The 14,439-nt window shown below is 36.5% G+C and overlaps 1 protein-coding gene across 7 annotated transcripts in view; it reads right to left on the reverse strand.

Moving 5' to 3' along the window:
- ST18 (ST18 C2H2C-type zinc finger transcription factor) overlaps nucleotides 1-14,439 on the reverse strand; it is a 230,187-nt gene that overhangs the window by 88,261 nt on the left and 127,487 nt on the right. For 6 of the 7 annotated variants that reach the window (XR_007772789.1, XM_050941937.1, XM_050941938.1 and 3 more), the window contains one exon: nucleotides 5,392-5,498. The exons of the other annotated variant lie outside the window; for it this stretch is intronic. Coding sequence is in view for 3 of the 6 variants with exons in the window: in XM_050941937.1 (XP_050797894.1) it covers nucleotides 5,392-5,498 (107 nt within the window). In the remaining 3 variants the exon portion in view is untranslated. The remainder of the gene's footprint in view (nucleotides 1-5,391; nucleotides 5,499-14,439) is intronic. 7 annotated transcript variants of the gene reach the window in all.

Genomic DNA, 14,439 nt, shown 5'->3' on the forward strand with positions numbered 1-14,439 from the left:
AGTGCCACTTTGTGGAGACCACTTCAGCCCCAATAGTTGAAGTAGCCTATGCATGGGCATTTATGCACCATTAGCTACAAAAAGTGGCAAGATAAAAATCCATGTAGCTGTGGATTCCCTGGCTCTTCCTTCCCTGCTGTCTCACAGTGCACTGTTGTGCAGGGGGCTTCATACAGGAGGGGAAGGAATGGATGCTCAAAACTGCACTGATTTTTGCTGCATACAGGTCCTCAGAGTCATGCAAGAAGGGGCTTACCATTTTCACAATGCTCTGAAGATGTAAAGATGCTTTAATGTTAAGTTCATGGAAAGCAAACAACGGAGACATTTTCAAGGTCTTCTCTGAGAGGCCTATAGGCAGTAGGACTGAATTTATCTAACTTAGAAGGAGAAAGGGCTGAGTCAACTCTTTTAAAGGTGAAAACACTTTCCTAATCTGGCCCTTTTCTAACTCGTTCTTACAGATGACTACACATGACATGTGCCATATGACCTCACACTTCTTTACAGGAGAGAACACAATCAATTACTTGAGCAGATATTTGAAAATATTAGATAAATACTTGAACAGTTCTGTTGCTTCTACTGGTGCTTGGGAAATCTGAGACTAAAATATGTATTGATCAAATATGCAGAAGTAAAACCAAAATGTTACATTTCATATGATTATATTTACAGACTATCATTGTTAGGAGTAGGGATTCAAATGGTTGGGGGTTTTATTCAGCAGTGGCTGAAGGCTCTCAGTAGTTGTTACCATTCTGAAAATCTGAGAACGTGTAGGTTGCAATGTGACTGTAATGGTAATGGAAAACATGGCTCTGTTCACTGATGCTGAGTTGTGATTGAAGGCACTGACCTGCCATAGACTTATAATAGGGGAGCAGGTGTGGCAATGATGGACTTTAATTTCCTTTAATAAACCTTTTATGTGCCACACTTTTACTGCCATTCTACACTCTCCAAGGTCCTGCACATAATAGGTTCATTACTTTTGATTACTGTAGTCTATTGAGACAAACAACTCCAGAACACACTATATATTATGTTCAGTTAAACCAATATAGACTATTTATCCATTGTGCATTATTTCACCTGCAACTCTACAGACAAAATTAACAACAGCTCCTCTAAGCTAAAACTATTAAAACCACTGGTACTCCTTTGTCATCATTTCATAATAAATACCACACCAATCACTGTGCTGCTCTTTTAATTATGAAACAAAAAGTGTCCACTGCTTCTACTGAACAGCAGTTACTTGGTTTTAAATACCATGTTTCATGGTGATGAATATTTAAAATCCACACAATGAGTGAAAACCAACAATAAAATCAATGTAGGTGATTTTCTCTATTGCTTTTCTTTCTTTAAAATCCTTTGAATTTATGACAGATGTTTAAACAGTTTAAGATTAAAATGGTTAGGCCTGCTTAGGATGGGGCACATTGCTTTTAAAAATAATCATCAACTTGCAAGTGTGTCTGTTGCATATAAAGTGGTTTAACTCGCACAAAGTCCCTCCTGTTAAAGTAAAAATAAATATGGATAAAGCTGTGGAAAATAATTAATATTTTGCAGCTACCTTCCTTCTCTAGCTGGAAATTTCAAGGCGATGTCCCAGTGAAGATGTTTATTGGGTTTTTTTATTTTTTTTCCCCAGAGACCATTTGAAATAGGCAAAGGTAAATATAAAAAGTTCACTGTTTCTTACTTTCATGTCTCCTGTTTTTAAGTGGAAGAACACAGCCAACAGATACTCATCCATTCCAACCTTTTAATCAGCTATGGCAAAAAATATGAAATGATGTTCCTAATGCGAACGTCTGCCCAATAGCTTTAAAGCCAACTTTTTTTCTCTGCAAGCAGTTTTGAGACATGTCTTGCTATTGTTGCTTACACTAATGGCCTGTTTCTTTAAGGTGCTGAAACCAATGGGAGTTGAGAGTGGTCAGCTCAGAAGGCACTCATGGCCACTAGAGCAAAATGGCCAAAAAAGCCAAAGAAAAATTTTATATACAAAATTATATACCTGGCCTTTATGTTTTAAGGCCAAGGTTCTTGTTTTGACAGTAAATAAATTGTTTTCCTCAAAGTTTGTTACAGATTACTAATTTCACTAATGCTTTTTTTACTGAATATGTTTGGTTATTTTGCATCTTATTGGTTGGGACATACAGTTTTTTGGGGCTAGTAAATATACTCCCAGAAAACTGACCTGGCTGACTGACCAGTACATCTGAATGCTAAAGGGAATTAATTTTTTACGAACAGACAATTCCACAGGATCGAGAATCTCTGATTTTATTAATGCAGTAGCAGCTTTTGCCCTTACTGTTCAGATTGTTTCAGTGTTCTTGATTATAGCAGCCAAATCCTACTCACCTTACTCACACAAGTCTCAGCAAATCAGATTATGTGTGAGTCGATTATGTGAGTACTTGCATGAGTGAGGCAACAAGGATTTGGCTCCAGTTTTTTGAGAGGGTTATCATTTGGTCTGAGGAAATAGCACTGGGCTGAAATATGGTATATCGAATACAAAGACCTCATCTTGAAAGAAGTTTGTTTATTCTTTACAAATGTTAATATAACTCTTTCAGAACTCCTGAAATTAGTCCATCCAGTACATTAGCTGGGAAATGAGAGCAGGTGGGGAAGCTTGCATTGCTAATGTAGGTAAAGGATGAAATTCACCTCCTGGGGAGAGCTAGCTCATGGTCTATGCACCACTTAAGTCCTATTTTAATCTCTGCACAAGGATGAGTTTCACTGAGAGAGCTTGAGACCCCTGGTGTGGCAGTCTGCAACCTTTCCTCAGACTACAGTTATTAAAATAGGAAAGAAAAGGAAGGAAATCATCCCCAGTTTTAGCTGTAGTCCAAAAAAAAAAAAAAAGAAGAAGATTCTCAGAGATCTTTTAACTAAAAACACCTCTGACTTTGAAAATCAAATTTGGCAAACAACTTGTCTAGAGCAAGTTTGCATTGATTTTGATATGTTTGAAAGAAATAGCAGCCCTAGGATTCTGTCTATTAACTATTTGCATACACATTTTCAGTGTATATTTCAATATACATTCCAATTCTCATATAAATACATATGCAAACAGAGCTAAAAGATTTATTATTACTTATTCAAAATGTTTGATAAATATGTTTTCATACAACAGACCACTAGGATCCATTGGCGCAATCATTTTCCTATTAAAAATAGTCCCTCTGAATACTTTAAAGAGAGTCTCTCTCTCTCCATTTTTTGATTTACAATGGTGACAAGAGCTAATTCCATTCCTGTCATGATATTTTAAAATGGGAATATTATTTTTAGACAATCATGCAGTGTTATCTCTCATGAACTTACTAGCAGGCGGGCTGTGAGTATTCGCATGCAAAGTCAAACTCTACAAAGTCAGACTCTGCAAAGCACTGTGACCCATAGCATATGTGTGCAGTATTGTGCCCCATGGTGATCTAACAAGTGTGAAAATTACTCATCCTTCCACAATAAATAATAAACTGTGACAACTCTGTCTTGTCAGTGCTCTTTGCACTGAGGATGTGTGTTTCTTTCTTTTTTCTTTAATAAAAACTACCTTTTAAAACATACAAACAAATGAGAAATTATTATGGTAATTAAAAAAAATAAAACAAAACCAACATCCACCAAACCAAACAACAAGAAGATCCCAAAGCAAAACTCAGGTAGGTTGAAGATTGAACACCAGCCTTTGACCAGCTTTTGTTTTTTTTGGTTTATGTCAGTCTTATTATCATTTCAACATAATTTCTGATGCCTCCCTCAATATTAAATTCTAGAGAAGCTTACTACGGATATACTACTCTCTGTGCAGAGATCTGATTATGTGCAGTGAAAAAGAAACATTTCATACGTTAGAGTATTGCTAGAGTAAGATATAATTACATAATTTTCAGGGATGTGCCTGTATTGAGGCCTAATCTCAGGTTGATAAACTTAACAGAAGAGGACTTTTTTTAATCAGCAGGAAGAAAAAAAACCACACACACACACATTAAAAAGTGCTTTTCAGGACCATTTCAGAAGGCATGTGATTACTCCTTTCTGACATCTTGTCCTTGATTTTGACACTGTTCATGTTCCTTTACCTTATAATCTTATCCTTGATTCCTCTATGAGAAAGTTGATTGGCATGGAAGTGATTGCTTTAAATGTGATCTTCCCACAATAATTAAAATAAATAAGTGCAAACAGTAAATCCAAAGCTGAAAGCACATTCAGTTGCGGACTACATAATATGAAATCCATGCAGGATACAGAATCTTATGCAGAGGGCCAAATGCTATGTATGTTTTTGAGAAATAAGGAGTTTTTCATATGGGACTTAATACTTGAAAATGAACTGCAATGAAATAAACCTTAGACCAGAGACAAGCTTGGATAGCTTGGTAATGAGGATGATTTATTTTGATTCTCACTTCTGATTTCTGAGTTGTCACTGCTGTTGTATACTTTATCCATGCAACTTTGCACAACTGGCAGTGCTGAATATAAACCAAAGCCATATGTTTATGTCCTGTTGCCAAATGACAACAGCAAATAGTTCCATTATTCCCTTAGGTAACCAACGTGTGCCAAGGATTTCTATTAGTCTGCTTTACCAAGGCATCAGAGGGCAGAGTCACAGCTTTATGAAATTAAGGGGCAACTGCCAGCTTTGTATTTTTAGCACAAATTTATAAAATTTATCCTGCCTAAAGATTGCTTGATTTAAGTTGAAAGTTGATGCTATTTTTTTCACATTTAGGAGCTTTTTAACTTGAAAAATGATGAATTTGATATCGTCCTTCTATATCTTAGACTACACATGGTGGAAAACATACTAAGTGTTAAGAAATTGTTTCTTTTAACAACATTGAAAAAAACTGAATTACATTGAAGAGAAAACTAGTAAGATAACCGGCAAATGGGACAAAGTATGTGCCCCCATCTTATAGAAAGAAGGAATTAAAAAAAAATTAAAATCAACATGTATTATCAAATCAGATGTTTTATCAACATAAGTCATCTCCTTCAAGTGAAATAAAAATGATATGTTTTAAAACATCTTTTCAGTGATGAAAGGTTTATGGAGATCTGAAAATATTTCTGCCTCTTGCCAATTCATAAAGACAGAGTTGGGTTCTGAAACTAAAGAGCAGAACTTTTATGTATTTAAAATGTTCATCTATTTGACTATGGCCAAACATTGTTATACTTGAGTCTTGCACACTGGTATATTTTAAAATACTAACCAAAATAAACACATCTGCAATGGAAATAGCAATGCTACAAATAGATCACATATTTTCCTGAGCTTAATACAGAAACATACTTTGACTGAGGTTCATTTTCATGAATGAATTCTCCCACCTTTGCCTGCTTCCGGGTGAAATTCTGTGCAGATTCCAAATGACCAAATCCGTCACTCTGACCAAGATACCTTTTCTGATTTAACAAACTATCCTGAAATTCATTCTCTGAAAGAAAGAATGCAGATACACTACATCAAACACAGATAAAGTGGGACTGATTTACATCAAATGGGGAAAATATCCAGGTGCAACACTTTCTAGCATAGTATTGTCAAGTTACATTGTAAACACACAAAAAGGTTTAATGCTGCTGTCAAAAGGGGCAAAACAAAAGTCAACTCTTTTTTTTAAAACTACCTTTGGTTACAGTGTTAATGCACTCATTCACAGCTTAAGAATTTGATCTACAGCAAGAAAAGTTTCCCATTTTACTATATTTAAAAATACACATCCATGCATTTTCATCACAGAAGCATAATGTCTCTTTGGATATTCTTATAACTCCTTGTTAAGCAAAACAAAGTTTTGGTACCCGGTGTGGAATGGGATGTACTCTAAACTACTGCAAGCTTTAGTTGTAAGTTTGCTGAGTGTTATTAGTTAATTATTTAAAAGTGCTAATATTTTAAAATATTTGCATTATGCCAGTGTTTCCTATATAAACGAATTGAATGAAAGGAAGGAAGTTTCCCTGATCCTGATTTTACAGCCTTTCTCTGAGCAAATTCCCACTGAAATCAAGGGGAGCTCAGTGCAGATGAGCTGCAGGAACAGGGATATGTGGATGTACAGTAATGCAAGCCTGATATTCAAAAGTGCTGAAAAACCTACAGCTCCTGAAGATTTTAGTGAGAGTTCAGAGTACTGGTGCCTATGGAAATCAAGCCCTTTGTGTTCTGTTATTTGCATACAGTCTATCACTGCCACATCTGCCCTGGTGACAAGAATGATGTCATTTCAGTTTAGAAGCATTTGAAACGTCAGAGTTCCCTTTGAAATACTGTACAGCATATTTCGTCAATACATGCATGATTAGCGCATACAGTACAGCCTGATGGCAACATTTATCCTCCAATGTTTGAAACTTCAAGCTCAAACTTTGTCTATTCAGTTGACAAAGTTTGATGAAGCCTTGTCAATACAATTTGAATATGTCATTTGAAAAACTGGAATGCTGTTTCAGGGTGACTGGGATTTATTTAACCGCTAACTTATGTCTGACTCTCAGTAGATCAAGTCTTGCCTTAAAATCCTATCAACTGCTTTAATTAAAACGAATAAAACTTTATCAAGTATCAAAACAGACAACAAAATAACATAGCGGGAGAGGAGGGAAAGACAAGTAGCACAGCAGCTAGAAGGATTTTAAGCTATTATACCCAATAAGTTGTTGGAGAAGGTGGTGTTTACCCTCAGAAGCCTTTTTTCATTATTCTAGCTCAACAGTAGTTTAAAAAACACAAGAGTTTTAAACCTTCGCACCTGCCTTTTCCTCTTTGCAACACACTAACCTAAAACAAAAAGATCCCTGAAAACAGACATATGCTGGTGAACAAAGCTCTTTCTAAAGTCTGAAACTTAGCAGCTTTTTGTCTAAAATCCTATCATATTATGTATTTATTAGCAATATATTTTCCATTTATTTTCTCAAAGATTGCCAATAAAGACCTAAATCACATAAGGGAGTAGTTGTAAACCCTCTGAGTTCCCTAATGTCAAACTCATTACCATCCGAATAACCACACAGCAGCACATCATCTGCACAATTGCAATTTTTTACTACTTTTAATAGCGTTTCTCAAAGGGCTCATTTTCAACTTTCTTCAGTGGTTAGTTGGCTCTCAGGGGAAAAGGAGCTTCCTGACGCTCACAGCTTCCACTCAACAACCAGGCCGTTTGCTGTCACATGCATCAGCCCTCTGCCCTAACCCCATCTGCTGTCTCTCTCATCCTGAGGGACTGAGAGTTAAGACAGCACAGCTGAGATCCTCTTGGCAAAGTGCACAAAGAGCACAAAAATATATAACTTTTCACATTTACTTTTACACAATAACTAACTGTATTTTAAAAAAACCTTACTTTAAAAAGGACTTTGTGGGAAAAGTGCATTCAACAGTGCAATTTTCTATTTGATTCCTATCTGTCTTGTGTTATAGCTGATCATCTACCTTCATAAACTAGAGATTATTAAAGTAGAATAACGATAGGACTATAAAATGCAAAACAAAACTCTCATAAGTTTTAATTACAAATATAACTTTATCAATAAACAGGGTGACCAGATGTCCAGTTTTTAAAGGGACAGTCCTGTTTTTTGAGACTTTTTCTTATATAGGCGCCTATTATTCACCAACCCTTGTTCCGTTTTTTCAAAGTTGCTATCTGGTCACCCTATCAATAAATAGTTTTAGATGTGCTGGCCCTCTGTTTGTTTCAGATAACGAGGGACAAACCACCTTACAGCTGATTCCTGGGTAAGAACACATTTCTGTAATATACTGTAATGCAGCTGTCATATTATCAACAAGGTATGTCAGACTACATTGTGTCATAGGATGTGACATACTTAATGCAACATGATGTGTGTGTCATCTGTGTCACCTGTTCAAAGAACCACTTATATTTCAAATACAATGCTAGGTAGCATCAGATATTGCAGATTGCAAATTATTTCTTTTATACAAAGGATGGATTATGATCTACTCCAATACCTAACTATTCAAAAGTAATTTGGTGAACAAAATATTTATTTCACTATAGAAGTGTAATCAATGGCCTTTTTTTATCCACTAGTTCTAAGAAAATTAACTATGGGCCAAACGCTGAGAGATAGTGCAAAGCCCAAGTAAAAGAGCTTTAGGCTGCAGTGCAGGTCTGAAAGATGATATCCTTCGCACCAACCCATTAGACAATCTCTGCAGCTGGCCAGCAGCCTCTATAGTCCATCCATGCTGGAAGAAAGACAGGAGGCCACAGATATGGATGTGGTTTAATTAAGCTGAACTGTATTCACTTACAATATCTGGGAGTATCTGGCATATATGATGGAAATGGCCTGTTAATCTGTGGTTCCATTTCTTACAGTGGCATCTATCACCACAGTACACAAGCATCTCCTAATGAAGGGGTCTGGCCCAATCGATCCAGGCTTTGCATGAACCCACTGAACCAAGTCAGCGGAGAGCTAAGGAGACTTATCATGGAGATCCCCCTCCATAATGTGCACAGGACTGGAGATCTACTCCATGAGGGCCTCACTACTTTCAACACTACTACTGCCCATGAAGCTGTCATAGGATTTCTAACTACATATGAGCCTTATATACCAGAGAGGATATATGTCACAATAAAGGGCAAATGGACACTGCAAATTCAACTTGAATGGTAAAATCTACACACAAAAAAGATGGAAAGAATATTTATTTTCACTTGTCATTGCTACTGCTCCAAGCTGAAGGAAGTCACCCTGAATCTTTGCTACTAGTCTTTTTGTTTATAGCTACTTCCAATGCAAAGCATAGAATTGACTCCTAAGTTCAAACCTAATAAGATCCATGATTCATACCATAAAGCTGATAGAAATCACAGCTTGGACTCTGTTCCTGAAATCTGATTCCTCGGCCCCTGCAGTGTCTCAAAGGGACAGTGTTTGTGGGTAAGGATCCAGTCCCCTGGATCAGATCACAAGCTCACACCCTTCGTCATTTCTAAAAATGTTGATTCCTCAGAACTTTAATATGAAGAAAAAATATGCGGAAAATGTAGATGATTTGACTATAAAATATGAGTTTGTTTTCTCTGTCGGTATAGGCAATGTAATACACAAGCTATACGATATCAGGAAGGAAAAGATTCCCTCTGAACATCAAGATTAGTTTTCTGCTGATGAATTTGATTTTCCTTCATTTATTGCAACCCTAGATGATCAACTGTAATGATGAAAGTATTAAACAAATTGTCATTTAGAGCAGTCTGTGAACATTCAACCCAGAATTAAAAAAAAATACAAAAGGAAACAAAGCCCACCACATTTATCAGTGCAATTTAAAAATAATTATTCACATGTACAATAAGTGGCAATGGTTTCTCTTTGTAACACAACATATTCTAAGAAATTTAAAGATCTATAAATACCTCAGCCATAAACTTGAAGAGATAAGATGCAACAGAAAAGCAAATTTTAATCCATTTGATTTATTCTGATTTAGGCCCTGGTACTGGAAAGGCTTAAGCATGTATGGAACTTTACACAGGGCAGTAATCTCATTATCTTCAATATTATGCACACACTTATGTCCTATTTCAGCTAGATTCAGAACCATGTATCTAATATTAAACACATGAGTAGGGCTGGTGGTTTCAACGGGACTACTCATGCACATCAGTGTTGGCAGGATTGAGAGTTTAGATTGGAATGTCCTTGGGGCAGAGAATTTGTCTTTATCTAAGTTGTATTAAATGACCAGTGAACTTTTGCGCTGCATAAATAAAAATCCATTCTAATTACATTGGTGCTTTATTTCCAAACATCAGGCTTAACTTTGTTTTACCTGTTACTGCATTGTGATGAACATGAGGTCATTTTGCCTGTGCTGGAAAGCCTTCTAACACCAGCATTTGTCCTTTTCAATACCTGTGAAAATATACCCTCAGCCCTTCTTCTCTCTCTCTTTTAAACACTGCAGTAATTCCAGTGCCATGTGCAAGATCATATTTCGCCTCACAGAAGGGTTTAACTTTCACCTGATTTAAGCAACAAAATATCCCTCAAAGATGCCTGAGGCCTCACTGTAATTAACATAACTGCATTTAGATGTTATTCATGACTGATAATTCCAACACCTTGTGCACAAAAAAAAAAGGTTGCTTGCTGTAAACATTATAAACATATTCAAATAAGCTTAACACAATCTGCCATGCTTATTTCTGCCTAGATCATGGACCAGTGAAATGGTTAATGCAAATGGATTTATAATTTGCTTTGGGGGGCCAGTTTCTTCTCCTTATTTATTAGCCCAGCTGATGGGGCAGATTTGATGAGGCACTTCTGGAATAATTGAGTCATCACACAAAGAAGGCTGCTAGCATTCAGAGTGGTTTTATCAGCAGCAAGCAGGCCTGATTACTGACAATTACACTCTGATCCGGTGATGGAGGAGAAAGAGCCAACGAGTGGGAAATGTCCGTGTTTCTATCCAGGAATAATTTCTACATTCATTTTACATGCTAAGTGTTTCCTATCTCTGCATAATAAACTGTAAACAGGAATAGATGGCACAATGTCCCTTAATATTTCCTGGTAATGAAGACACAAATGTACAGTGAGTGCTGATAAATATAGATGAAACATAAGCTATTCTCTGAGTCTGTATTGTTACCTTTAAAATAAATTTATTTTGGAGGTAAAAGCATAATCATAGCTAATGCAAAAAAATGACAGAAGATTGAAGCTGTCCTTGTAACTACACAGAAACTTTGTAAAAGTCCTGTTAATCACTGCTGCTTTAGAGGTTCACAAGCTGAAGGTGATACACAGGAAAGTACATCATTTTGTTACTCAACTATGTAAGAACTCTTTTGGTTAGTCACAGTAAAGGAGAGCAACAACAGTGACCTCCATTAACATTTCAGAGAGAGCACATCTCAATGCTAAACTGAAAAACAATGAAGCTGGCACTAGAAGACATCTTCACTATTATAAATTTCCAATTCCCTCCCATCAGGCCTTTAAGAACAGAGTGTTTATAATGAATAATAAAGTTAGACCTTAGATTGCATGAGTTGTTATGTTTAGCAATGTATTACTGTCTTTAGAATGATTTTTTTTTTACCAGTAAGATGTGGTTTATTAACAAAAGCAGAGCCTTAGAAAAATCTGTTTCCTCTGTGACTCAGAAAACAAAGTCACAGAGTTGAAATGTGATTTGTATTTGTTGATGGGCAACTATGGATTTCAGCTGGAAAATGTTAATACCTTAATCTATCCAGAATTTTTTTCTTTTTTAGAGTTGGTCAGGCATGAAACACTGAATAATAAACTTCTGCATGCTTGTTTTCTTTTTCCTCTTTTAAGCAGCTTCATAACTTCAAAAGGACTAAAAGTTATTCTCTGTTCTCCTGTGGTAACTATGGTAACTATTTTCATTAAACGAAGCACTTAACTTCAAGGCTTGTGTTACGATGATATGCATTATTTTGAGTAAAACTACACCATAACAACCTTATGATTTCAGAGCACTTTTTATACAAAGTTCAAAGAGCACACGCCATTGATTCTGTAACATAGGGGTGCTTTTATTTTAAAATGTATTTACTCTTTTAAGTCTATGCAATTTTTCCTTCATAGAGGACTCAACGCTTCAAGGTGCTGAGTGTGAGGAGCTGCTGCAACTGATTTCAGCAGGAGTTGACAGTGCTCAGCACATCAAAAGGGGATGCTTAGCAGTTGCAGAACTGAGCCCAAAGTGAAAAGCCTGGCTCATACAAAAACCTATAGTCAGTTACACTTGATTCTTATGTTTTCAGTTACATAGCGGCAGCACTCATACAACTCAGGAAAGAATTGGGTAGCACTATTCACTAGTCCTGCTACTTAGGGTCCAGTGCTGAAGTTCTTACACATGTAAAATTCACATTAAATTAGATGGGACTTAGTTGACTCCCAGGGGAATTTTGTGTAGCACTGAGCTCTTAAAAATGGGTTAGAGCAGATTAGACTCTGTCAGAATGATCATCACTTCTCAAATATTTAAAGTTTTAATCTCTGTTACTACTTTTCTTGCCTGTGGTTTCTGGCTGTCCTAACCAGATTTTGGGGGAGTAATTTTACAGCTAGAATTGGTATAAAGAACCTCCTTATACAGTATAAGGAACTGCAGCTAATTGACTTATTTAATTATTGTCTTTTGTTCATTTTCAGACATGGAGCCAAATGGTACAATGAATCTAAAATACAAGTTATAATTTAGAAAGAGACAAACACCACTCAGTGTTCAGATGCATTCATCTTCTTCAGCGGCCTCTCTCTTCATTAGGCATGGCAGACTCATTCTAAGGAGTGGGGAAAGTCACACAAAAGGAAGAAGTGTGCCATCCTTCAACATGCAAATCACACATGTTCATTAACTTCAGGAGTGTCATGTGAAGTACAGTCTGTCACAGCCTAAGAGACTTCAATGACCCAAACTACTAAAGACAATTAGACTTGCTTGCACTATTGCACTAACCGTAAGTTCCCGGAACCACGGTGAGCAACAGAGAAAAAACTTGAAAAATGGAGCAAGAAAGACCATGCATACATGAGAACTGAACAGGGCTTTGCTTGCCTGACGCCAAAGCACTGAAAAGATTTATCAGGCTGGATTCCCTCATGTGGCCAAGATATGTTCAGCACAGGCTCAGAGTGTGAGTGTCTGTAAGTCTTTATGGTTTTGTCCAGCAACTTATATGTTTAAGGATCCATTCTAGCAACCAGGGATCGTTGGTGTGCAGCAACATTCTGACCATTCTCTCCTTTTCCTGGGCTATGCCAGGAGCCAGGAGAAGGTTCATATAAAACCACTACAGCAGCTTTATTCCACCTTGGGATTGTCCTTTCCCTCAGGAGGCTGGATAAATTGACCCCTTGGTGCTACAGGAACAGTGCAAAAATCTGTACCAGGACCATCATATACAAAAGAGGCACCTTGAAGTGGATGGGGCTTGAGGAAAATGTCATTCCTGCCTCTGACACTGATGTATTTTGTGACCTTGGTCAAGTCATTTAACCTTCCACTAAAAATAAGAACAATGATGCTTATCCTACTTTGTAAAGTGCATTTTGCAGCTATGGATGAAGCATGTTATAAAAAGTGCCAAGTATTATTATCATCATTCATTTAGTTTACCAGCACTTCAATACTCCAGCTTCCTCTGAGACACATGCTGCTACCTAACTAGTATATTATTTAGGGTTTTTTCCCCAAAAAAATGGTTTTTCTTTCTCTTCAAACTTTTCCCAAGAAAAAATGCGAAAAACAATATTTCCAAGAAGAATGGAGACTAAGGAAAAAATGATGTATGGCAAGGTAATTTGAAAGATGTAGCTGGTCCTTTATCTGCAATATTTTTCGCAAAATCAGGAGATTGTTTCAATATCCATACACCTGGACACGTGTCCTATAAAAGTCTGTTGTGTTAATGGCTTAAATGCTTTAATATTAGGTGTAAATCATTCTCTCAGCAAATATACTTAGTCCTTTCTGATTTGGATGCGTTTTCTCTCATTGATGAAAACATGACAACAATCATGTGCACTTTTTTTTGTAAGTGTGAATTCACATATGATATAGACACAGTAAACACTAAATGGCATTTAAAGGAAACAACTTCTAAAGGGAACAGTTTCGGCTGATACGAGTGTGATAGACACAGAGTAAGAAAAGATTAAACACAATTCTAAGCTTAACTTTGATACAGAATGTAAAAAAAAAGAGTGCTTTAGAAACTTACCTACTGTAACTATTATATCCTACTAGTAAATTAATAATGCTTCAACAGTCATTCTGTTATGGAAAATTCAGGTCATTTACACAGAATATGACTATCTAGGAGATCAAAAATATGTTTCAAATGTTATTTTGTTTGTGTTATCAATAGTTGTGATTCTATACAGTTTACATTGAGATTCACTGGTGAAATCCTGGGTTCACAGAGGTGAATGATAAAACTTCCATTGACTTCAGTAGTTCATATTCCTATTGTTTATATTCTGACAGCACTCACATTGTGCTAGGTGCCAGCCACATGTGTATATGAAAACGGAACTCCTGCCTTGAAGAGTTTAGAATTTAAGATGGTTATAAACTCCTGAAATGTCATAAACACACACCCAAATGTGGTACTTCTGAAAATGTCCATAGCATGCGTATGACTTTAGCTGATAGTTATATTACTTTTGATAAGGCCTGAATCCTGAATCATGATTCTGAATATGTTACCGTAGCCTGTCCTGTCCTTTGGATCCCACATGAAATCAAGGGTTCTGTCTCTTCTGTTGGCACTCCAAATCCTCAAATATTAGCAGAAAAATGAAGGAGCTTCTGGCTTTTTTATGCAGCGAATATTC

This window comes from Gopherus flavomarginatus, chromosome 2 (assembly GCF_025201925.1).
Source record: "Gopherus flavomarginatus isolate rGopFla2 chromosome 2, rGopFla2.mat.asm, whole genome shotgun sequence".
Classification (NCBI taxonomy): Eukaryota; Metazoa; Chordata; order Testudines; family Testudinidae; genus Gopherus; species Gopherus flavomarginatus.